Source organism: Dama dama, chromosome 29 (genome assembly GCF_033118175.1).
Source record: "Dama dama isolate Ldn47 chromosome 29, ASM3311817v1, whole genome shotgun sequence".
NCBI lineage: Eukaryota > Metazoa > Chordata > Mammalia > Artiodactyla > Cervidae > Dama > Dama dama.
Window position 1 is genome coordinate 25892608 of NC_083709.1, and position 23595 is coordinate 25916202.

At 44.5% G+C, this 23595-nt stretch overlaps 1 protein-coding gene across 5 annotated transcripts in view; it reads left to right on the forward strand.

Annotated features, from left to right (window-relative positions):
• The window catches only part of MOB3B (MOB kinase activator 3B), a 230711-nt gene that overhangs the window by 191309 nt on the left and 15807 nt on the right, over positions 1-23595 (forward strand). For 4 of the 5 annotated variants that reach the window (XM_061132098.1, XM_061132100.1, XM_061132099.1 and 1 more), the window contains exon 4: positions 18562-23516. The exons of the other annotated variant lie outside the window; for it this stretch is intronic. In XM_061132098.1, coding sequence (XP_060988081.1) covers positions 18562-18591 — 30 coding nt within the window. In that variant the 3' untranslated portion in view covers positions 18592-23516. Of the gene's footprint in view, positions 1-18561; positions 23517-23595 lie in introns of those variants that run through there. 5 annotated transcript variants of the gene reach the window in all.

Here is a 23595-nt window from a genome sequence, read left to right on the forward strand (position 1 = left end):
TATCCTGGAAAGAATACTGGAGTGGGTTGCCATTTCCTCTTCCAGAGGATCTTTTTGACCCAGAGATTGAACCTGAGTCTCCTGCTTAGCAGGCAGATTCTTTACTGCTGAGCCACCAGGGAAGCCCTTAAATTATGTTAAAATACAGATAATATAAAGTTAACCACTGTAACTGTCTTCAAGGGTACAGTTCATGGGCCCTAAGTAGCCCACGTTGTTGTGCAACCATCACCATCATCCATCTCCAGAACTCTTCATTGTGATAGGTATGGTTTTAAATTTTGTTTCACATGTGAGCCAGGTCTTTAGAATGTGCAATAGAGGTCAGAAAGGAGAACAAAAAGTATGCAAAGGAGGATGGTATCTCCTTTCATTTCCCCTCAGCTGAAGCAGTGTGGCCACCACCTTTTAATACATTGGGTGATTTCCCTCTTATACTGAGAACAATGACCTCTGTTGCTAAAAAGGTTAGAATTGCACCTTCATAATAAAATATCAAAGAACAAGTGAAGAAGGAACCCTAACGAGTAAAAATTACTTTAGTCCTATAAAGTACATTCCTTTATGTAAAATTCATCTTGTTTTCATGGTTCATTAATTGGGAATCCAAGAATAAGAAAAAAGTCTTTGCCTCCTCTTGTACCCTTGTTCAATCACTCTGTAATGCCCGACTCTTTGCAACCCCAAGGACTGTAGCATGCCAGGCCTCCCTCCTTCACTGTCTCCTGGAGTTTGTTCAAACTCATGTCCACTGAGTCAATGATGCCATCCAACCATCTCATCCTCTGTACCCACCCTTCTCCTCTTGCCCTCAATCTTTCCCAGCATCAGGGTCTTTTCCAGTGAGTTGGCTCTTCACGTCAGGTGGCCAAAGTATTGGAGCTTCAGCATCGGTCCTTCCAGTGAATATTCAGAGTTGATTTCTTTTAGGATTGACTGGTTTGGATCTCCCTGCTGTCCAAGGGACTCTCAAGAGTCTTCTCCAGCACTACAATTCGAAAGCATCAATTCTTTGATGCTCAGCCTTCCTTTTGGTTGAACTTTCACATCCATCTACAACTACTGCAAAAACCATAGCATTGACTATAGGGATGTTTGTCAGCAAAGTGGTGTACTCCAAAAGTCATCAAAGTTTAGCTATCAGGGAGGCAAGAACGTACAGAGTTTACTCCGTTTTTATTTCACATGTGTTTTCTTCCTCATGTAGCATTGCTGTTTCTCAAGATAGAGCTAATGGACTTTTTTAGCTAGGTTTAATTTTGGAAAGGGGACCATTTATAATCACGTGGACTTTAAAACCATAGAGTCCCACTGCTGGAGGTACCAATAGGGTGCAGAACAGTGCCAGCAAACTTTTTCTGAAAAGGTCCAGATATTGAGTGTTTTGGCTTGTTGGGATGTAAATGGTCGCCATCACAACTACTGAACACGGGAAAGCAACCTGAGATGACACAAAAACAAAAGGTATGACTGGGTTCCAATTTCCCCTTTATTGGCTGGGGGTTGAAATTTAAATGTCATGTTTTTGCATCAGGAAATGTTCTTCTTTTGATTTTTTTCAACTGTTTAAAAATCATTCTTAGCTTATGTGCTGTGTGCCATGCTATGTCACTTCAGGCGTGCCCGACTCTACAACAGTCTGAACTCTAGCCCACCAGGCTCCTCTGTCCATGGGATTCTCCAGGCAAGAATATTGGAGTGGGTTGCCATGCCTTCCTCCAGGGGATCTTCCTGACCCAGAGATTGAACCCTTATGACTCTTGCATTGGCAGGCAGGTTCTTTAACACTAGCACCACCTGGAAACAAAATAGGTGGGCTTCAACTTAGGCCAAGAGCTGCAAAAATAGGATTTCAAGGGCTGTGGACAAGATGCACATGACAGATCCTGGTTCAAATTCTTGCTCTGTTGGGCATTAACCATATAACCTTGGCACTCTGCCAGGTATTAACCATGTAATCCATGTAACCTTCCTCAAATTCAGTTCTCCATAGGGGAGGCACCATGACCCCCCACCCTCATACAGATGAAAGTTACAAAGTGGGAATGGTGATCAGGCCCTAAACTCTGGGAAGGCTACTTTTCTCTTTTTGGGAGCTTGAGAACATGTTTCAGTTGGTGGTAAATTCCTAGCAATAGGTCTTATTTTATTAAAATGAAAATTCAGTTTGTTTCATGTTTATTTACCCTATCAACATAATACTTTGTGTCCACCAAAAGAATGAGATTGCTAAGAAACTACAAACTTCCTCAATTACAGACCGACTGAGGAAGAAACTCTTTCATCAGAGTTTTCATCAGACACATGATAGAGGTCTTATTACATGATGACAAGCTGTGTCCTGTGCTGAATTCAGCCAGGCTGACCCTCTTCTATGGAGTCCTTTGTTTTCTCCTGGGGAGATAAATTCTTCCTCCAGGGACCCATGCCCTTGAAGTTCAGGTCACACCCAGAATGACAAATCATGCTTCTTCAGGAATTTTTGAATGTCATCAAGAGCTAGATCCATTAAAATTGTCTCATTTCACAGGATGAATAAAAGTCTGAGACTGCTGCCTAACCTACGCTGGGAATGCTTTCCCTCTGTACTTTTCCCTCTCCACCCCATCCACATGAAAAGGCCAGTGACAGGAGCAAATGGGGGAGAATTCCTTACCTGCCCTCCCATATACAGTCCTCAAAGAGCTGGGCAACCCAACAGGTGGGTACCGGGCCACACTAAAATCTGTTTCATCCCTCGGAGGGCATGTGTGCATTCAGTCACCCTCAGTTCAGTTCAGTTCAATTGCTCAGTCATGTCTGACTCTTTGCGACCTCATGGACGGCAGCACACCACGCTTCCCTGTCCATCACCAACTCCCAGAGCTTGCTCAAACTCACGTCCATTGAGTCAGTGATGCCATCCAACCACCTCATCCTCTGTCATCCTCTTCTCCTCCTGCCTTCAATCTTTTCCAGCATCAGGGTCTTTTCCAATGAGTCAGTTCTTTATATCAGGTAGCCAAAGTATTGGAACTTCAGCTTCACCATCAGTCCTTCCAATGAATATTCAGGACTGATTTCCTTTAGGATTGACTGACTTGATCTCCTTGCAGTCCAAGGGACTCTCAAGAGTCTTCTCCAACACCACAGTTCAAAAGCATCAATTTTTCAGTGCTCAGCTTTCTTTACGGTCCAATTCTCACATACATTCATGACTACTGGAAAAATCATAGCTTTGACTAGACCAACCTTTGTCAGCAAAGTAATGTCTTTGCTTTTTAATATGCTGTCTAGGTTGGTCATAGCTTTTCTTCTAAGGAGCAAGCGTCTTTTAATTTCATTGCTGCAGTCACCATCTGTAATGATTTTGGAGCCCAAGAAAATTAAGTCTGTCAATGTTTCTGTTGTTTCCCCATCTGTTTGCCATGGAGTGATGAGATCGGATGCCATGATCTTAGTTTTTTGAATGCTAAGTTTTAAGCCAACTTTTTCACTCTCCTCTTTCACTTTCATCAAGAGGCTCTTTAGTTCCTCTTCACTTTCTGCCATAAGGGTGGCGTCATCTGCGTATCTGAGGTTATTGATAGTTCTCCCGGCAATCTTGATTCCAGCTTGTGCTTCTTCCGGTCCAGCGTTTCTCATGATGTACTCTGCATATAAGTTAAATAAGCATGGTGACAATATACAGCCTTGACGTACTCCTTTTCCTATTTGGAACCAGTCTGTTGTTCCATGTCTGGTTCTAACTATTGCTTCTTGACCTGCATACAGATTTCTCAGGATGCAGGTAAGGTGGTCTGGTATTCCCATCTCTTTAAGAATTTTCCAGAGTTTGTTGTGATTCACACAGTCAAAGGTTTTGGCATAGTCAATGAAGCAGAAGTAGATATTTTTCTGGAACTCTCCATCACCCTCAGCTCATCTCAAAACAAGGGGCTTAAGGAGCATCTGCTGTAAACGACTCCAGTTGTGCTGCCCCACTCAGGGTGCGGGAGGCCAGGAGTCAGAACCCTTATAACTGTGTGGACCTCATACTGGGTATGGAGGAGGTGGGGCAGGCCGAGAAGGGAAGGAAGACAGGGAGGCAGCCAACCGCCAGAGAGACAGACTGTGCCTTGTTGGGTTATAGGTAGGATTGCTTTGAGCAGAAATTAGGCTGGATCCATGCACTGTCAGGGGCTTCCCAGGTGGCGCTAATGGTAAAGAACCCCCCTGCCAATGCAGGAGATGTTAAGAGATGCAGGTTCAATCCCTGGATCAAGAAGAAGATCCTCTAGAGAAGGACATGGCAACCCACACCACATTCTTGCCTGGAGAATCCCTTGGACAGAGGAGCCTGGCAGGCTGTGGTCCATGGGGTCACAAAGAATGGGCCACGACTGAAGCGACTTAGCATGCATGCATGCCCTGTCACAGTCAAGTGCTAAAGAACAGTGCCCCAGTCAGAAGGATGGCAGCGGGGAGGGTATATCAGCAGATCTGCAGAGTGAGTCAGAATGGCAAAAACCATGGGGGCCTACAGGGGTCTGCTGAAAAGGTCTTGAGAAATGCAGTGATGATGAAACTTTTTGTTTCTGTTTTTAAATTTTCCTGCCTTTGTTTTAGAGGAGTTGAGTTCAATCTATCTCCTTTTGCAAGAGTTTTTTTAAACAACAACAAAAAATATATTTATTTGACTTTGATGTGTCTTAGTTGCGTCATGTGGGATTTTTCTTGAAGCATGCCTACTCTCTGGTTGTGGTGCATAGGCTCCGGAGTACATACGAGGGCTTCAGTATTTGCAGTCTCGTGAGCTTAGTTACTCAGCAGCATGTGGGATCTTAGTTTCCCGATCAGGGAATCTAACCTGCGTCCCCTGCACTGCCAGGCAGATTCTTCACCCCCGGACCAGCAGGGAAGTCCTGAGGACCAAGCGTTTTTGATTAACGCCCTTACTTTAATGATACGCGATGAGGCAGCCAGCCATGCCTCTCTAACCCGTCTCCTGTGGTTAAAGGAGAGAGCTTCAAAAATGTGCAGCTCTGCCCTTGTAAGAACTGGTGTAAATCAAGAGACTGAATGTGTTTACGCAAAGTGGCTTACTTTTAATGTTTGCAGGATTAGGGGAAAGGAGAGCAGTTTGATTCTCATATGAGTATGAATAAACACTCTCTGTGGGTGGCAGGTCAGTGTGTTTATCTGTGCAAACATGTGTATGCATGTACTTGGGGTTGTGCATATATGTGCACATATTCACACACACACACACACCCAGGGGGACCGCCCTGTGTGCCCGTGATGTGGACTTCTGTTTAGGAACCTTATTAATCAAATAAATGTTGTTCTTTCCTGTGTGGGAAGGTCTGGCTTGCCATGTTTCTATTTTTATTTCTTTTGGCTTATTTGCCATCCACGTTCTGAAAAGAATGCAGAAAGAACATTTTAAATTCTTGTGTGATGGTTGGCTCACGAGTATACTTAAAGTTGGGAGAATTTTTTAGGTGTTTGTAGTCTGGCTGCCCTATCTGCCCTACAGGACTTCAGACTTGAGGATGCTAGCCAGGAAAGCCTGCAGCCCCCCCACGCCACCCCACTGCGGGCCTCCCATGCCTGACTCCACCCTTCATGGCCTGGTTCCCAACCCCCTCCCCTCCGTGGCCACCGCTGGTTTTCTATGGCCACCGTCTCAAAGACTCAGTAGAAGGCACATACAGATGTGAGTGATCTGTTCAGAGCAATGCTTTGCGCTAAGGTGGACTAGTTAGGAAGACAGATTGTCAAGTTTCAACCCTGGCTATCCTAATGAACTGTGTGACTTCTACCAAGATATGTAACCTGTAACCAGTTCTGCCATCTGTAAAATGAGGTTAAAATCACTCACCCCAGAAGACTGCTATAAGGACTGAATGAAGTGATGAGGGCAAAGCATTGAGCACAATATGGCTCAAAGAGAGAAGGGCCGGAAGTGTGGACACTACTCTTCAGCAACACAATACACTTCTATTGATTAATTAAGGCTCAGAGACTACTGTTTATCATGCTCGCTCCATATTTTGTGATCTGGCACTACTTCATTCATTCATTCATTCATCAAGTTATTAATATGTATAAAGCTTTATTCCAAAAATCATTTAAGGTGACTGGTGCATCAGTTTCCCCCTGGTATTCTTTCTGTATCTTTACAGGCACAGTGACAGTAAGAATACAGTGGAATATTACTCAGCCATTAAAAAGAATGAATCAATGCCATTTGTAGCAACATGGATGGTCCTAGAGAGTGTCATAGTGAGTGAAATAAGACAGAGAAGGAAAAGTATCATATGACGTCCCTTATGTGTGGAATCTAAAATGAAACGATGCAGATGAACTTACAAAACAGAAAGACACTCACAGACTTAGAGAACAAACTGATGCTTGCTGGTAGGAAGGGATAGTTAGGGAGTTTGGGACAGACATGCACACACTGCTATATTTAAAATGAATAACCAACAAGGACATACTGTATACCACACAGAACTCTGCTCAATGATGTAGGACAGCCTGGATGGGAGGGGAGTGTGGAGAATGAATTGATGTATATGTATGGCTGAGTCCCTTCACTGTTCACCGGCCAGGGTCACAATAGGGGTATATTTTGTATACCCCTAGACAAAATAAAAAGTTCAAAGAAGAAAAAAAGGGGGGGGGGGAATAGCTTTTAAGAAGTGTTCAGGCCTGGAGCTTGAGTCTGGCCCAAGGCACCTGCTCTTTACATTGTGGTTAAGTTTGCCCTAAGGGACAGAAACTTCCGGCCCAGAAACCCCGCCCACAGGACCACTGGGAGGCGGGGCATCCTCAGGGCTTCAAGGCCCTCAGTGCAGAAGAAAGCGCGCTTAGCCCAGGGGGCGGGGCCACAGAGACTCGGGGGCGGCTCCCAGTGCTCAGCCCTCCTGCAGATCCAGATCACCCAGGAGACCCAATAGGTCGCGCTGGCGAGCGCGTTGGGAGGCCCTGTGGCAGCGAAGGCCGAGTCATCCTCAGTGGTTCGGTCCTGCACCTTGGGCGGAACAGAGGCTTCTTACCGAGCCTCCGGAACTGTCAAGGTCATTGTCATTTCCTGCCACACATGCTATCTGGACTCTAGAAACCAAGAGGAGAGACCCCCTGGCGGGGAGGGCCGGGTCGCTCTGCCCCTGAGCTGCGCAGCCGCCCTGTGTCCGGAGGTGGAGGGAGCTGCCCCCGCCCTTGTTTCCACCTTCTGAAGACCAGCTGTCCCCACAGGGACAGGCCAGAAGTGGCTGAGGGTGTTTTGTATTTTCTTATTTGCTTTTATTTTCTCCTCCTCTCTCTCGTTCCAGGGATTTCCCTGCAGCCTGATATGTTCCTGGGTTCCCCCTTGAAATGAAACACTGCCCTTCAGAGCTGAGGGAGTACTGTCTGAGTGGGTGGTGGCTGCCAGAGCACGTTGTTAGAAGCCAGCTCTGGGGCCCGCCCAATCCCCCTTCTCTCTCCCCTCACCCCTGGAGCCCTGTTCCCTTTCCCTAAAAGCTCTGTCTCCCATCTGGAGACACTTAGGCAGGGCTTGAACAGAAGAACAGGTGACTGGCTCAGGAAATGGGGCTCTCCTTGCAGAAACAAACAGAAGCAAGGTGTGTGCCAGGCTGGAGAGATGAGCGGGGCAGGCCCTGAAATTCTGCAGTCACTTGAACTTGCTGAGACTATCTGGTAGGGGATGAAGAGAAATCAGTTCAGTTCAGTTCAGTCGCTCAGTCATATCCAACTCTTTGTGACCCCATGGACTGCAGCATGCCAGACTTCCCTGTCCATCACCAACTCCTGGAGCTTACTCAAACTCATGTCCATCAAGTCGGTGATGCCATCCAACCATCTCATCCTCTGTCATCCCCTTCTCCTCCTGGCTTCAATCTTTCCCAGCATCGGGGACTTTTTCAGCTCTTCGCATCAGGTGGCCAGAGTATTGGAGTTTCAGCTTCAGCATCAGTCCTTCCAATGAATATTCAAGACTGATTTCCTTTAGGATTGACTGGTTGGATCTCCTTGCAGTCCAAAGGACTCTCAAGAGTCTTCTCCAACACCACAGTTTAAAAACATCAATTTTTCAGTGCTCAGCTTTCTTTATGGTCCAACTCACATCCATACATGACTACTGGAAAAACCATAGCTTTGACTATATGGACCTTTATTGGTAAAGTAATGTCTCTACTTTTTAATATGCTGTCTAGGTTGGTCATAACTTTCCTTCCAAGGAGCAAGTGTCTTTTAATTTCATGGCTGCAGTCACCATCTGCAGTGATTCTGGAGCCCAGAAAAATAAAGTCTGATACTGTTTCCCCATCTATTTGCTGTGAAGTGATGGGACTGGATGCCATGATCTTAGTTTTCTGAATGTTGAGTTTTAAGCCAGCTTTTTTCAAGCTTTCACTTTCAAGAGGCTCTTTAGTTCTTCACTTTCTGCCATAAGGGTGGTGTCATCTGTGTATCTGAGGTTATTGATATTTCTCCTGGCAATCTTGATTCCAGCTTGTGCTTCATCCAGCCTGGCATTTTGCATGATGTACTTTGCATATGAGTTAAATAAATAGGGTGACAATATACAACCTTGATGTTCTCCTTTCCGGATCTGGAACCAGTCTGTTGTTCTATGTCCAGTTCTAACTGTTGCTTCTTGACCTGCATACAGATTTCTCAGAATGCAGGTAAGGTGGGCTGGTATTCCCATCTCTTTAAAAATTTTTCATAGTTTGTTGTGATCCACACGGTCAAAGGCTTTGGTGTAGTCAATAAAGCAGATGTTTTTCTAGAACTCTCGTGCTTTCTCGATGACCCAACGGATGTTGGCAATTTGATCTGTGGTTCCTCTGCCTTTTCTAAATCCAGCTTGAACATCTGGAAGTTCACAGTTCATGTACTGTTGAAGCCTGGCTTGGAGAATTTTGAGTATTACTTTGCTAGCGTGTGAGATGAGAAATGGAAAGTGGAAATTGAAAACATTAGTCACTCCATTGTGTTGGACTCTTTGTGACCGCATGGACTATAGCCCACCAGGCTGCTCCATCTGTGGGATTCTTCAGGCAAGAATACTGGAGTGGGTTGCCATGTCCTTTTCCAGGAGGTCTTCCCAACCCAGGGATCGAACTCAGGTCTTCTGGCTTGCAGGTGAATTCTTTACCACTGAACCACCAGGGAAGTCTACCCCTGTAGTTGTTTTGACACCAGTGTGGCATGCTTCTCATAGCATCATAATGCTAGAAGAGTCCTCATGGAACCCTTGTCCCTGTCTACACTCAGAAACCACCCCATGTTACCCCATGTTGCCCCATGCATTTTAGCTAACAATCACAGAATCCTTGCTGATGCCAGCTAACTTTCCTTTTGGTTCTTATCCTCTCTGCTTCTCCAGGAAAACTGCCAGTTCCGGAGGGACTTGCTTTGCTCCCAGTGGGTTAGATACTGAAATGAGGAAATAGCAAAATACTTGCTTGACCTCCAATGTAGAAACAGGGCCAGAGGGAAACGGGTATTGACAGGATCTGAGGACCCTGAGGGGCGGGTGTATTCGGGGTGATTCTGGTGAGGTCCTAGCCCAGGCATCAGCAAGCAGCACATTGTCCGGAATGGATGGGGGAGGATGGAGGAGGGTGTGGTTAGCAGACCCTTGAGAAATGAAATTTTTGAAATGGTCACCATTTTCAACCCACACACTTGTTAAGGGAGGGGAAAATAGCCAACAGCAAAAGAAAGAAAGGGATAATATGGATACAACTTGGAGGTTTTGAAGTCTTTAAGAAATGGGATTTGTAGGGTGGAGGGCCCACAGAAAGTCATCTTTCCGACCTGGCTACGGCCCCCACCCTGGGTGGAGGGATGCGCTAACTGTGCTGTCAGGAATGAAAAAGTCTTCCCAGTTATGGTGTTTTACTCACATCCTGTCCCCCCAGGCTGGCCAGGAATGTGGTCTCTGTATTTCACGCTGCAGTTCACACCCACTGTCCCAAATCTGTCTTTATCTGAGAGGAGATTGATGACAGGTGAGGCCTGGCCGTGCTCCACGTTAGGGGGCTTCGAGGAGCTGGGGTCCCGAGGCTGTGCCGCTGATTGGTCTCAAGGAAGCATTTTAGAAAAGGAGCGCTTCCCCACCCCCACACCGGGCCCTTTGGGGTGGGGTCACCATTTTTCTTTTGCCTCTTCTGAGACTATAACCTTGACATACTGCCTTTAACATGTGTTGGTGAAGCTCCATTATCAGAGAAGGAAAGAGCCATATGCTTATGTGCACACGTGTGTGTATGTGTGTGTACGTGTGCTCTGAGCTGAGAAGGAATTTACTTCTGTCTTAGTGCCTCAGCTAAAGATATTCTGTGTACTTCAGACTACCTCATTGTAGTGATGGCTGGTGTGGGGAGGGGCCCGTTTACACAAAGGTCTTTTTCACCAAGCTTTGGGCACAGTCTTCTCATTCTTATCACACTGCTACGCCTTCCACACCCACCTTTCTTTCATCTCTTTGTGTCCTGTTCTTCCTCAATCATGACTTTATTCCCAATATTTCTTCCTCCCCCTTTCTCCTTCTTGTTTCTCAGAATTAGCAGAAAATTGGTGAATTGAAAACAAGAAATTGGCTTTAAAATGCTGTTGCTATAGGACTTTTTTTTTTTTTTTTGCTATAGGACTTATAAACCAAATATATGTTTTGTTGTTTTTTGGTCACTCAATCGTGTCCAACTTTTGGTGACCCCATGGATTGCAGCACTCCAGGCTTCCCTGTCCTCCACTATCTCCTGGAGTTTGCTCAAACTCATGTCCATTGAGTTGGTGATGCCATCCAACCATCTCATCCTCTGTCACCCCCTTCTCCTCCTGCCCTCAATCTTTCCCAGCATCAGGGTCTTTTCCAATGAGTTGACTCTTCACATCAGGTGGCCAAACTATTGGAGCTTCAGCTTCAACATCAGTCCTTCCAATGAATATTCAGGGTTGATTTCCTTTAGGGTTGACTGCCTTGATCTCCTTGCTGTGAAAGGGACCCTCAAGAGTCTTCTCCAGCACCACAGTTCAAAAGCATCGATTCTTCAACTCTCAGCCTTCTTTATGGTCCAACACTAAAAGCACTAGAAAAACAAAGCACTAGAAAACAAAAGCACTAGAAAAACAAAGAACCTCACTCCTTTTCTTTCATTTCCCCTCCCAGTGGAGTAATGGAAACAGGATTTGTTTGATTAATTATTTTTGTTTCTGAGTCAACCAAATCTGGACTCAAACCTTTATCCTTCCCACTTGCTAGCTATGGGAACTTGGGCAAGTTACTTCAATCCTCTGAGCCTCTGTTTCCTCATCTGTAAATTAGAAAAAGCACTGCCTACTTCACAGAGCTTTAAACAAGAAGTAAATTCCATGGACAGAGAAGCCTGGTGGGCAACAAGTCCATGAGGTTCCAAAAAGTCAGACATGCACACATAATAAACATAACTGCACCCCCCCATAGTGAGGTGTTCAGTTTGTATCTCTTTCCAGCTCTCATTTTACAGGGACTTTATGACCTAATAATTGTTCCTCTTCATTGGATTTTAGTCTAATTAACAAGTATTTTTAAAGCACCTTAATTGTGCCAGGTCTTGTGCGCCAGGGTCCAAACAGGAACAAGTCATGGTTCATCTCTTCAAGAACAATGTCTTGCCGGGACCAGGAAATAATAAACTATCATAGAACAATGTAAGAGATCCTCTGGGCACTAAGGGAAACCAAAAGAGGAGCACCTGAGACTTCATGGGGCTGAGATGGGAAGGGTGTCCCTGAGGAGGGACACTGATCAAGAGCCTTGAAGGAGGCTGGAGTTGGGAGGAGAGGTGCTTTAGGAAGAGAGGAGCAAAGGAAAACATATATATGGGCACTGCCCTGGGTTTAAGAAGGGGAGTTGGAGAGCGACGGCTGAGTGGCTGGGGAGTCCAGACCAGTGCTAGTTGCTGTAGCTGGGAACTGGTGTGAATGCTGTGAGAAACATTTAGGTTTAAGGTTTAGGTGAAGGAGAGCCAGCAATGCGAGAGGAATTCTACCTGAAGCATGCTGAGATGACTCTGAGAAGTCCTCGTTTGCACGAATTGCCTCTCAGAGATCAGCACGGAGTGCAGAGTCCACAGGTCAGGAATCCTGCTGCTGCCATTACCAGCCTTCGACCTTCAGCAAGTCACTCCCTCCCTCTCAAGTGATCGTCACATCTCTGGAACGACAGTGTTGAACAGCAGCCTGTGATTCTGTGATTTCTGTCACTGTTTTTTGGAGCTTGTTTTTATAATTCCTAATATTAACTTATTCATATGGCTATGGTAGCATTATGACTGACACTTAATAAATACCACATTTCTTTATTCCATGTGAAAATTCAGTTCCTAAAATGTATGATGGTGTGTAGGGTGTGGTAAGCTTAAGTCAGTTGGTTTCTTCAGTCTTGGTCGTGTAAGAAATTATTTGTGTGCCCTGGAATAAATCATTTTACTTCTTTGGACCATTTATTCCCTCCATGGCCAGTTCTACAAATGGCCACACTGAGAGATAAGAATAAGCTTTGATTCCTAGAATTTATGAAAGTTTGTTCCATGTATATTAAAAAAAAAAAAAAAAAAAAAAAACTTCTTTCAAAGGCTGGCAAAGATCTCTCATTTAATTTTAAAATGTTTAGATCAGAACAGAAGTGGTAGAGTATCTTAGGCAAAAGATATGCTGGTTTCATCTATCACCACCTTTCCTCACAAAGATTAGGCAACATCATTTTAACTTTATTTCCAGAACTAAATATGATTTCAATTTGGAGATTTTGCCTACTTCTGGTTTTGTTTTTTAAATGACTGGAGCTTGTTTTTTAGGAAAAATTACATGTGTATTAAAAAAAAAATCTAGCAAATATGTAAAAGGCAAATACCAGAAATAGATAACATATATTATTTCATTCACCCAGAGGTGAACTTATCATGCTGAACTCATAATTTATATTTTTTTCCTAAAGTAACTGGATCAAACCATACATACTGTTGGGCTTCCCAGGTGGCACTAGTGATAAAGAACCCCCTGCCAATGCAGGAGATGTAAACATACACAGTTTCCATCTCTGGATGGGGAAGATCCCCTGGAGGAGGGCATGGTAACCCACTCCAGTATTTTTGCTTGGAGAATCCCTTGGACAGAGGAGTCTGGCAGGCTACAGTCCGTGGGGTTGCAAAGAGTCGGACATGGCTGAGCAACTAACACTTTCACTTTACAACTTTATAACTATATATATACAATCACAATATAAATACACACACACATACACACACAAACACACCTTTCTGTTAAGAGTTCATCCATTCACCTTCAATTGTTTAATATAGCCTATATACTATTGGAAACTGGAATTTGGTTCTTAATGACTAATTGTAACCATTCCCCTTCCTTTGTCTTCCAAGTGCCTAAATCAGAATATTTTGATGGTTGGATCTTGAAGGATGTCAAAGTTTGCCAGGCATAGAAGGGCAAAAGGCATTTCTTAGGTAGAAGAAACAGTCGGTGAGAAGCCACTAGAAGCCTTATAGAACTGGGCTGTTGGAGACGGGGAAGATTCTAGTTTGCCGGGCAGGTGTGGTGAGTGGGCGGGGCTTCAACCGGAGGTGAGCAGGGTTGGTGGGTTTGCCCGACTGCAGCTTGGTTTGCCCGGCTGCAGAGTGTGGAATTTGTTCTGCTGAGAGTAGGGAATGGGGTTCTTTACAGAATCAATTACTGCCTTATGTAAAGCAGTGGCACGGAGGGAGCACAACCAAATCCTGATCGTTTTCTTAAGAATTTGTTGCTTAGTCACTCAATCGTGTCCGACTCTTTGCAACCCCATGGACTGTAGCCCGCCAGACTCCTCTGTCAATGGGATTCTCCAGGCGAGAATACGGGAATGTGGATTTCTTAAAATCCAGGTGCTTGAAAAAACTTTGTATACAAGCCAAATACAGAGTTTAGGAACATGTCTCAGAAAATTCACACCACCTTTGCAGAAACCTCTTAAGCACTTGTTCTTTGTGAACGGGCCATGCCCTCGCTTCAGTTGTGTCTGACTGTTTGCGATGCCATGGACTGTAGCCCGCCAGGCTCCTCTGTCCATGAGATTCTCCAGGCAAGAACACTGGAGTGGGTTGCCATGCCCTCCTCCAGGCTGGAGTTCGATAGTGGACTTAATATGACATGGTGGCTTCAGGTAACTCCTGCAATAGCAAATTCATCCCTAAAGAGCAAACTGCATAGTTGTTGTTCAGGCCACTTTTCCTGTAAGAAAGAATGTGTTTGGCCCTGCTAGATGCCTGCAGGAGGGCTCTGATGGAGAGGAAACCCATGGAATCCAATATTAGCTCGGTTTTTTTAGTTTGAGGTTTTTTTCTCAGGACCAGGTTTGTTGGTTTGTTTGTTTTAAGCCGTCCCATTGGCGCCACCCAGTGGGGAATCACTAGAATACAGTAGTGAAAGCCTATAGGCTTTAAAATTTTTTATTTATTAAAAATTTTTTTTATTTTAATTGGAGGATAATTACTTTCCAATATTGTGACGGTTTTCTCCATACATCAGCATGAACCGACCGTAGGTATACAAGTGTCCCCTCCATCCTGAACCCCTCACCCCCCTTGCACTTCCTCCCCACCCTGTCCCTCCAGGTTGTCAGAGAACACCGGCTTTGGGTGCCCTGCTTGATACATACATCAAACTTGCACTGGTTACCTCTTTTACATATGGTAATGTACATGCTTCAGCGCTGTTCTCTCAAGTCATCCCACCCTCTCCTCCCACTGAATCCGTTACGTCTCTGTCTCCTTTGCTGCCCTGCACATAGGATTGTTGGTACCCTCTTTCTAGATTCCATATATATGTGTTAATATATGGTATTTGTCTTTCTCTTTCTGACTCACTTCACTCTGTATCATAGGCTCTAGGTTCACCCACCTCATTAGAACTGACTCAAATTCGTTCATTTTTATAGCCGAGTAATATTCCCTTGTGTATATGGACCACAACTTCCTTATCCATTCAGCTTATAGGCTTTTGAAGGGTGGATCCAACTGAGCCTTCCTCAAGTTTCAGATCTAGTTCAACCATTCATTCCCTGTAAGAATGTTAAGAAGCTTCCTCGTAAACAGTCTTTCTCTTGTGTGTGAGGCTGCATGGTGTGGTAGGGTAAGCACTGGTCCTGGCTTTTCACAGACTCACTGTACCTTTGCTGAAGTTCCATATCCTCTCAAACTTTCCACAAGCCTTCCATATTTCCAGTGTCTATAATTGTGGCATAATTGTTTCATATTTAGGGACATAATTGTTTTAGTATTTACCCACTGTACTTGAAATTCAAAGTGGCATCGGTCTGGGTAAAGAAACAATATCTCTTTGGCATTTTGAACATTCAGGAATGATTGCAACCATCTGTAATTAATACATTTTAATTACTAAGTCACTGGCACCCAAATGCATAGTCATAAGAATGTTTCAAAAAAAAAAAAAGAATGTTTCAGAGACTTTAAACCATGATCACACAGTTTAGTGGAAAGAGCCAGCTTTTGCACCCAGATAGACCTGAGTTTAAATCTCACTTCTGCCACTTTCTGAGTGACTTTGATAAATTATTCTCCGTTTCTGTGCCGGCTTCCTGATCAGGCCAATGGGGATGGCAAACCTTACTTCACGGAATCAGAGTTAGGGTTACACGAAGTGATAACTGTGGAGCCATGAGGGAAACCGAGACTGGTGGACAGCAGACTTCACTTGATGGAAGTAACCCTTAGCATTTAGGCTCTGCAGCTTACCATTCATCTTACCTGTTCAGCCCACCAGCTCACCTTGAGCACATCACTTCTGCTCTGAGGCCCGGATTCCTCTTCAGTCAAAGTCTTACCCAGAGACAGTGATATAACCACCCAAAACATCTTTTCTATCTGTAACACTGACCTGTTGCAAACAATTACAAGAATTAGTTATAAAACCAAAATTGTCTTGATGCCATGATCTTTCCTTCACTTCCTCTCTGTCTCTTTCTTCCACACATAGACACACACGCGCACACACTTTGCATTCCCACCTCATTTTCTCTCTTAAAAAGTTAACCAAAAACACAAGAACCTTTGGAAGCCTAACAGAGGAACAGCAAATCCCTTTTCAGGTTGTCATCATCTCCATCCCCACACCAAGTGCCTGGGTCCTTACTCACACCGCTGCATGGTTACCTGTCTCCCCAGCCCTGTGCCCCCATCCTGCCCCAGCCCCTCTGCTCCAGCTGCAGAAGCACCCTTGCAGGCTCCGCTTCGGCCGGGCTTCCCTCCAGCAAGAGTGCTTAGTCACTCAGTCTGTCCGACTCTTTGTGGGAACGTGTACTGAGCCCGTGCATATCAGTACTTTCAAGCTTCCCACTCACCTCAAGTAGGCATCACTGGTCCGTCTCACAAATGAGGACACTGTGGGCCCATTCACTGCTGGATTAGACAAACCTCTCTCCATCATCATTTGCCAACATTGGGAAAACAGCAGACAGCAGGCACAGCCCCTTTCTCCATGGATCTTACAAGATCTTGCAAGGGATGAATCCAGGAAGCAGGAATGCAACAGATAATGGACTATTCCAATTGTGAAGAAGGGTGCCATGAAAGAGCAGGAGAGGAGGTTTGGGAATGTAACTCTGGAAAAGGGCCACTCGAGCTAAAACCCAAAGGCGCAGGGAGGTCACTCAGGGTGCTGGCGAAGTCAGACTGTGTGCTCAGTCGCTCAGTCGTGTCCGACTCTTAGCGACCCCATGGACTGCAGCCCACCCGGCTCCTCTGTCCATGGGATTTCCCAGACTAGAGTACTGGAGTTGCCATCTCCTTCTCCACGGATCTTCCCGACCAAGGGATGGAACCCGAGACTCCTGCATTGGAAGGCAGCTTCTTTACCACTGAGCCATCAGGAAAGCCCAGTGAGGACAGAGTGAGATCTAAATGTGGGTAGATTGGGTTCTACTATGCATCATCCCCTCCTCTAAAGCGTTACGTTTATATCATTGTCTTTTATATCTTTTTCTCCCTGATAAACTGTATACCTCCTTGAGAAGAGTGACCTCACCTCCCAGGTACCTGGCCCATAGTACAAGTACTGAGCATAACTAAATGGCCACTTAATTTTTCAGTATATGTATCTTGAAGCAATTGCCTTATTTAGTATTACAAGTGCAGAAGTATTTACCTCGATCTGCTGTGTGTACGAGGCTATTTCTTTAACCAGCACACTGGTATGGTTTTCTGACAGAGTCTCTGAGCACCTGGCATGCCTGTTTGCAAGGTCCTCTTAGGGATCAAACCTGGGTCTCCTGCATTGCAGGCAGATTCTTTACCGTCTGAGCCACCAGGGAAGCCCTGCTTCCTCAGATGTTTCCTGTGGGGAAGGGAGTGTTGGCTGGAGGGGGATCTGGGGTCAGAGTGCACAAGAGAGGCAGCAGCTGCATCAGCTCTGCAAGCAGGGGGAACTCGGAAGCAGCTCCTTCGACTAATTAAAATGACATGAAACGTGTCCTAAATGCCACAAGGCACAAGGTGCCTTCCCAGCCTGCAATCCAGGCCATTCTTGGGGATGAAAGAAGAGCCGTTGCCCTGTGCCAGATGCGTGGCTAGACATGAGGGGTTCAGCAAGGATTTCTTCTTCCTGACACTTTGGAGCTCACAGTTGAGTAGAGCAGACAGATGCCCACCGTCCACACGTGCACGCGCACACACACGATGTACAAACCGGCTCCTTGAGCGCATGACTCCAGGTGGGCAAAGGCAGGAGTTGTGGCCAATCCCCAGTGGGTGGGGCGGGAAGGCTTCCCAGGCAGGTCAGAGTCATCTTGCTGGAATTGGGAACATGAATGGCAATTAGCCGAGTAAGGAGGACAGGGCCTGGTAGGAGCAAGCCACGAGCAAGAGTCTCACCTGTGCAGAGGCCCCGAGAAAGAGAACCGATGGCACATGTGAGATCTGTAAATGCCCGCGAGAACCAGGCAGCTGATATGGTTGCCCAGCAGACACACCGGGCTATTCCTCATTTCTATTAAGAGATGTCCTTCCTCCCACTTTTCTTGACTTGTACACACTGAAGCTAGCTTTTGTTCTTCCATCTTTGATCGAATCTCAGGGAAAGAGAAATTGTGCTCTCCTCTAAGAAAAATCCAATTAACCATATCAATCAGTCAGTGATACTTAGACTCCTGATGGGCAGACAGCTGGGAGTGGTGGAGACTGGGGCAAACCAGAGAGAGTATTTTCCATCAACAGAGGACAGCCATTCTTGACTCCAGCTATCCAGTGGCTCTAGATCTTGCAGTTTTTCCTGAAACACAGTGCAACCTGGATTTTTGGCAAGTTGGCTAAGTTTTTAAACATTGCTCTGATATATTTAAAAAAAAAAAAAAAAGAAGAAGAAACAAAAAGCCCAGCCAACAGGCACATGTCTGTATGCTGAACCTTATTCTGGGGCCATGATTGTACCCTCCTGTTTAAAGGCTCCAGAGGTTGCCAGGGCATTTTCAGAATCCTTCAACAAGTCATTGCTCTGCCTATAGTTACTCCTAACCATCCTTCTCCCCCTGCTTTCCAGAAAGAGATGACGAGCAGGATGTGTCACTAACGGCCCCATCTTACCCTCCGGAAGAAAGAGGAAAGCTGTTTTCCTCCTGGCGTCCCAGGCGGGCAGGAGGGAGACTTCCCCGGCTGGAGAGGCGCGCCTACTGCCAGGAACAGGCCCAGCTGGAGACCAGCGGTGACTCCGGAGAGCGGTTCCCGCTCACCTCGTGTCTGTCAACCCTCTGAGTGCTGCTAGCGTGACCTGTGGACCCGCCGGGAGGGAAGGACCGCCCCTCGCCCATCCTGGAGGAAGGATGCCCCTGCACTTAACACGCACTGCGCAGTTGTGCAGTTCTGCCGGTGACCTGCCACCTAAGCTTTGCTGAAATTCAGGTTTTGCGCCCAAGGTCCTTATCCCTACTTCTCCACTTACCTGTCTCGTCAGCCGTCTGCCTTTTCTGTAACGTGTGTTCCAAATACCCAGTGAATTTTGGAACTCTGGATGCACAACCAGTTTTTCTCTAACAAGCCTTCCTGTGCGGTCTCGGCGGACTTCGGCCCTTGATGCTTGGTCTCGGCTGGGGGGTCTGACCCCTGCCCGCTCACAGCATCCGCGCAGTCTCCGCCCCTCGAGCAGTTTTATCAGGGACCATTCCACGGGGCGGCTTGTCTCTGCCCCAAACAGGGTCTGCACACTTTCACTGCAGGAAACAGACTGGTCTCCAGCCTAAGGCTGGCTAGTTACCAGTTCACCCTGAACAGAGTATCTTTCTTTTTTTTTTTTTTTTTAAACCACGCCATTCCTTGTCTCTTCCGGTCAAGATTTTTTTTTTCCTGTTTCTCCGAAGAGAGAAATAAAGGAAGTTATAAATGACCAAGAATGATCAGCAGAAGCACTGAGCCAGATTAGCGCGGTGTTTGTTCGTTATTAAAGGGTGTGGTGGCTGTCTCTACGTAATACTGAGATTTCAGTGGGGGAAAAAAAGTACAATGGGTAATTTGACGCCTGTATCTCAGACACCCAGCCCATTGACTTGTTATCTTCCCAACAGGCCCTCTGAGCTTCTAGATCCAGTCTATGTTTTCTTCCTGTTCCTCCGCAATCCCCACCTCCTCCACCCATTACATTTGACGTTACAAAACAAAGTTAATTTCTGCCAGGGTGATGCTCCTGGCATGGTTGCCAAGGTAACAGGCAAGCTGGAGCCGTCTTCCTTCTTCCATCCTTGCCAATGTTTGGATCCCAGCAGACAGACTCATTCTGTGCTGCATCCTGCCTTTTGAAAGCTACCTGACTTTTCGCTGAAGTAATGTTGCCTTCCCGGATTCATTCGCAAAACTGTGGTGGTCCCAAGAGTCTGTAACTAGGGGGTGATGATACTTCCGGTGATCATTTGATTTCGACAAAATAGCAGTTGGTGGAGGGAAGTAGATGAGAATGTATTAGTGAATTTTAATGTAATACTGATTAAAGAATAACTTAACAACTCTGACTTTGTCTCATTACATGTGACGTGTGAGCCGTCCGGGGCTACCACAAGAGCCTGGAAAGGCATGAAACCTTTCTTTGGTCTAGACTAAGAAAGGACTGACTCTCTGGGCACTGTGGCATTCTGTGTTGACCCAACCCAGTAAACCAACCCTTGCTTTGTATTTTGTCAAAAGCCGTCTCATGGAATTCAAATGCTGCTACCTCTCTTCATATTGTTGTGTCCTGATCAACAAAAAACATACCATTTTTTGGTTTTTGTTTGCTTCCTAAGTAACTTTGAGAGGACAAGATAGAGATTTTCAAAAAAAAAAAAAAAAAGATAGAGATTTTCTCAGCATCATTTCTGGTTTAACGGATCCAGAGAACAGACAAATGAGTACGTCTTCCTGACCTATGCGCTATGCAGTAAGTGCTACACGGGAGTGTTGAGCAGTGGAACAGAGAAATGACAGCAGGAAGCCCAATCCCTGGAAGGAACTCTGAAGCTTGGCACCATGAAAAACCACAGGAGTTTTGCTTGAAAAAACTGACATTTTGATAGTGCCTAATCAAGTAGGATGCTGGACTCTGAAGACTTTTGTTATGAATTCTTTTGAAATTTATTTTCTATTAACTGTGCATATGAAATTTCCACTCAATTAAAAAAAATCTGGATTTTTTTTTTAAACTTCTTGGAACAATTTCCTCATGGTTATATTGTTCACTGCGCTAATCAGCACTTCCAGGAAAAGTGCTGGCAAGCCACTCTTATTTTTTTAATTATAGACGGTTCCTATTCCCACAGAACTTTGTTTGGCAAATTGTGAAGAAAATCACTACAGGTGATTTTTTTTGTCTTTGGCTTGACTCCTGAGAACATCTCCTGGCAAATGCGGATCTGAGCTCCTGTGGCCCTTCAGGCATCTCCTGCTTTCTGGATCTGCAGTTGACACCTGGCTTCTTCCTTCTAATCTGGCTGGCTCCCCCTCATTTCCCTTATTTTAAAGTTGAGTAATACGTGTATCTATGATTTTTTTTTTTTGAGAAATGTCAAAGTGGGAACTTCAAAAGGAAAAGATTACAGTGACATCCATATACCCATAGTTGTCAATCTCATCAGTTAATGGATTAGAGTCCTTCTTTTATCTATGTTTGGGGTGTGTGTGTGTGTGTGCAAGTATGTGGGTCTTTCATGGCGCTGACATTATTAAAGAGCTCAAGCTGCTTTGAGCTCCAGAATGTCCCACAATCTGTAATTTTTTTCTGATTGTTTCCTCATTATTAGATTCTGTTAAACATTTTTAGCCAGAACACGACATAAGTGGTGTTATTTCTTTCGTTCTGCATCGCACCAGGAAGCATGTAATGTTCAGTTGTCTCTTTTACTAAGCTTGATCAGTGGGTTGAGGTGTCATCTGCCTGATGCATTCATTATTAAGTTCCATAATTCATCATAAACCTCTGAAATTCAATATTCACATATTTTATAGTGTGAGACTGCTTTCCTTTCTTAATATTCCAAAGAGGTCCAGAAGTTCCAAAAGATTACAGCCATTGCAGTTAGATGTTGTTGCAGTGACAAAGAATTCTTCTCTTCCTGTGTCACAGGGGGAAGGAGAAGCTAAAAGTTTCCTTCTGCAGGTAATGCATGAGTATGCTGGATAGTGAGAATTTGTTGTGGTCCCTGGAGCTATAGTTAAACTATATATAGCTTTTTTCTGCAAATCCTCAGTGTCCTCCCATTGAGGCTGATGGTTTATTTTAGAGAGCACGTATTTTCATGAAAGGTGATTGCCCAAGAGTGCAAAAACTTATTTAGGTGGGGAAGAAATCTTTGATATTACACTGAGTCATGGCCCTCCCAAGGAAGCACAGTATGTGCACAGATATAAAGTATGTATTTAGCATTAAAATTTCATGGGGATGGGGAATGATTAGGAATAGAATGTCTAAAAGGGCTCTTTAGGAAGATGATTGTGAAAAAACTAGATTGAGAAATACTCATCTGGGGTCAGTTTCTGCTTCTGAAATTGTTCATTTTCTCTTCCTGGGGTGTTTGCTCATTTCTGAGGGCCAGGATAAGTGGAAGTGACTTTGAGAGACTTTTTTTTAGCTATTCCTTCTACAACCTTCCAAACCATATCAGTTACGTTCCAGGTGAAATACCAATTCTCCTCTCAACAGTCTTCGGGCACAGAAATCCTGCAGCATCCTCTGGTGTAACCCCTGGATCATATTCCGTGTGAAACCTTTCCATTCGACTGGCGTTAACTATTACACTGTCTCTGAGTTTCAGCTCACCTTTTCTAGTGTCCCACATTAAGAAAGATCCAAAAACTTTAAAAAGTAAAACATAAGTAAAAACATACTAAATGTGAGCTTTGTTTGCACATCCACTAAGTATTTGAAGACTCTTACCAGTTGTCCTTCAGCCTTCCTTGTTTATCATCTCGTGTTGGCTGAATTATCTCGGAAGTCATGTTATGCCACGGCTAACATTTCTAGACTTCAATCTGAAGCCTTCCCGAAGCTGTCTATGGCACTGTGCGTCATAGATATAACCAGCAGTGACCATGTCAGAAATCACTGCATGCTTTCTCCACACTGTACTGTGCCTTTGCTAACTCCGGATTTGATTTCATACGTTCATAAATTTTCTATTACATTTGCCCATACTAAATCCTTATTTATATTCGGCAACACCATTTTGACCAATCTTCTTGAAAGTCCTACTGTTAGCATTCTTTGTAAGATTACACTGAATTGTTTTAATTCCCTTTTTCATTGGCGAAGTATTAGGGGACATGGATAATTTCTCTCATCATTTGTGGTGATTATGTCATTCTGGTCATTGCTGGAAACATCACTTCCTATGGTCTCTACCCTTATATCACTTCCACATCCCATGGGTATCACACTGTGAATAAAAGAAATATCATAGGAAAAGTACAAGAAACGCGTCCAAAGGAAAAATCACTGAAAGGAGTCTAATGTGTCACTTGGATAATACTGTGGTCCTTTGGTCTTTTTACTTATTGGTGAAATAGGTGATTCTTGATGAAATAGGTGATTCTCTCCTAGAATTAGCCAAATAAAGCATGTTTGGGAAATAATGGTTTTTTTCACTCTGCTTTAAAAATACATCAACAAAAATATTTTATAACAAGCTATTCCCTCTGGGAATTATTAATTCTGGACAAGACTTTTTCAAAGAATAAATAAGGATTTCTGTAACTTTTAGAGGGAACAGTGCATTTCTAATCTGACAATTAAGCTGTTTTACTAGCTTTGAGTGTTCTAATTTCGAAGTTTTTCAGTATCTTTTCTAATTGCATCAGGAAAAAAGATTTAGCATAATTTTAGTTCCATTTGTGATTAAATTAAGGGTTTGGTTATAAGAACAAACTAACAGTAAAAAACAATTAAAAATGGAAAATAAAACTAAAGAATATTTATGAAATTAGTTCTTTGTGAGTTTAAGAATTCAAATGTCACAAATAAAAGACACACAGCCATGATCTATTTTGTCTTTTTTATGTGTTTGACTTATTTCTTTAACAAATATATTCTTCATCTGGCAATGATCTTGGAACAGAT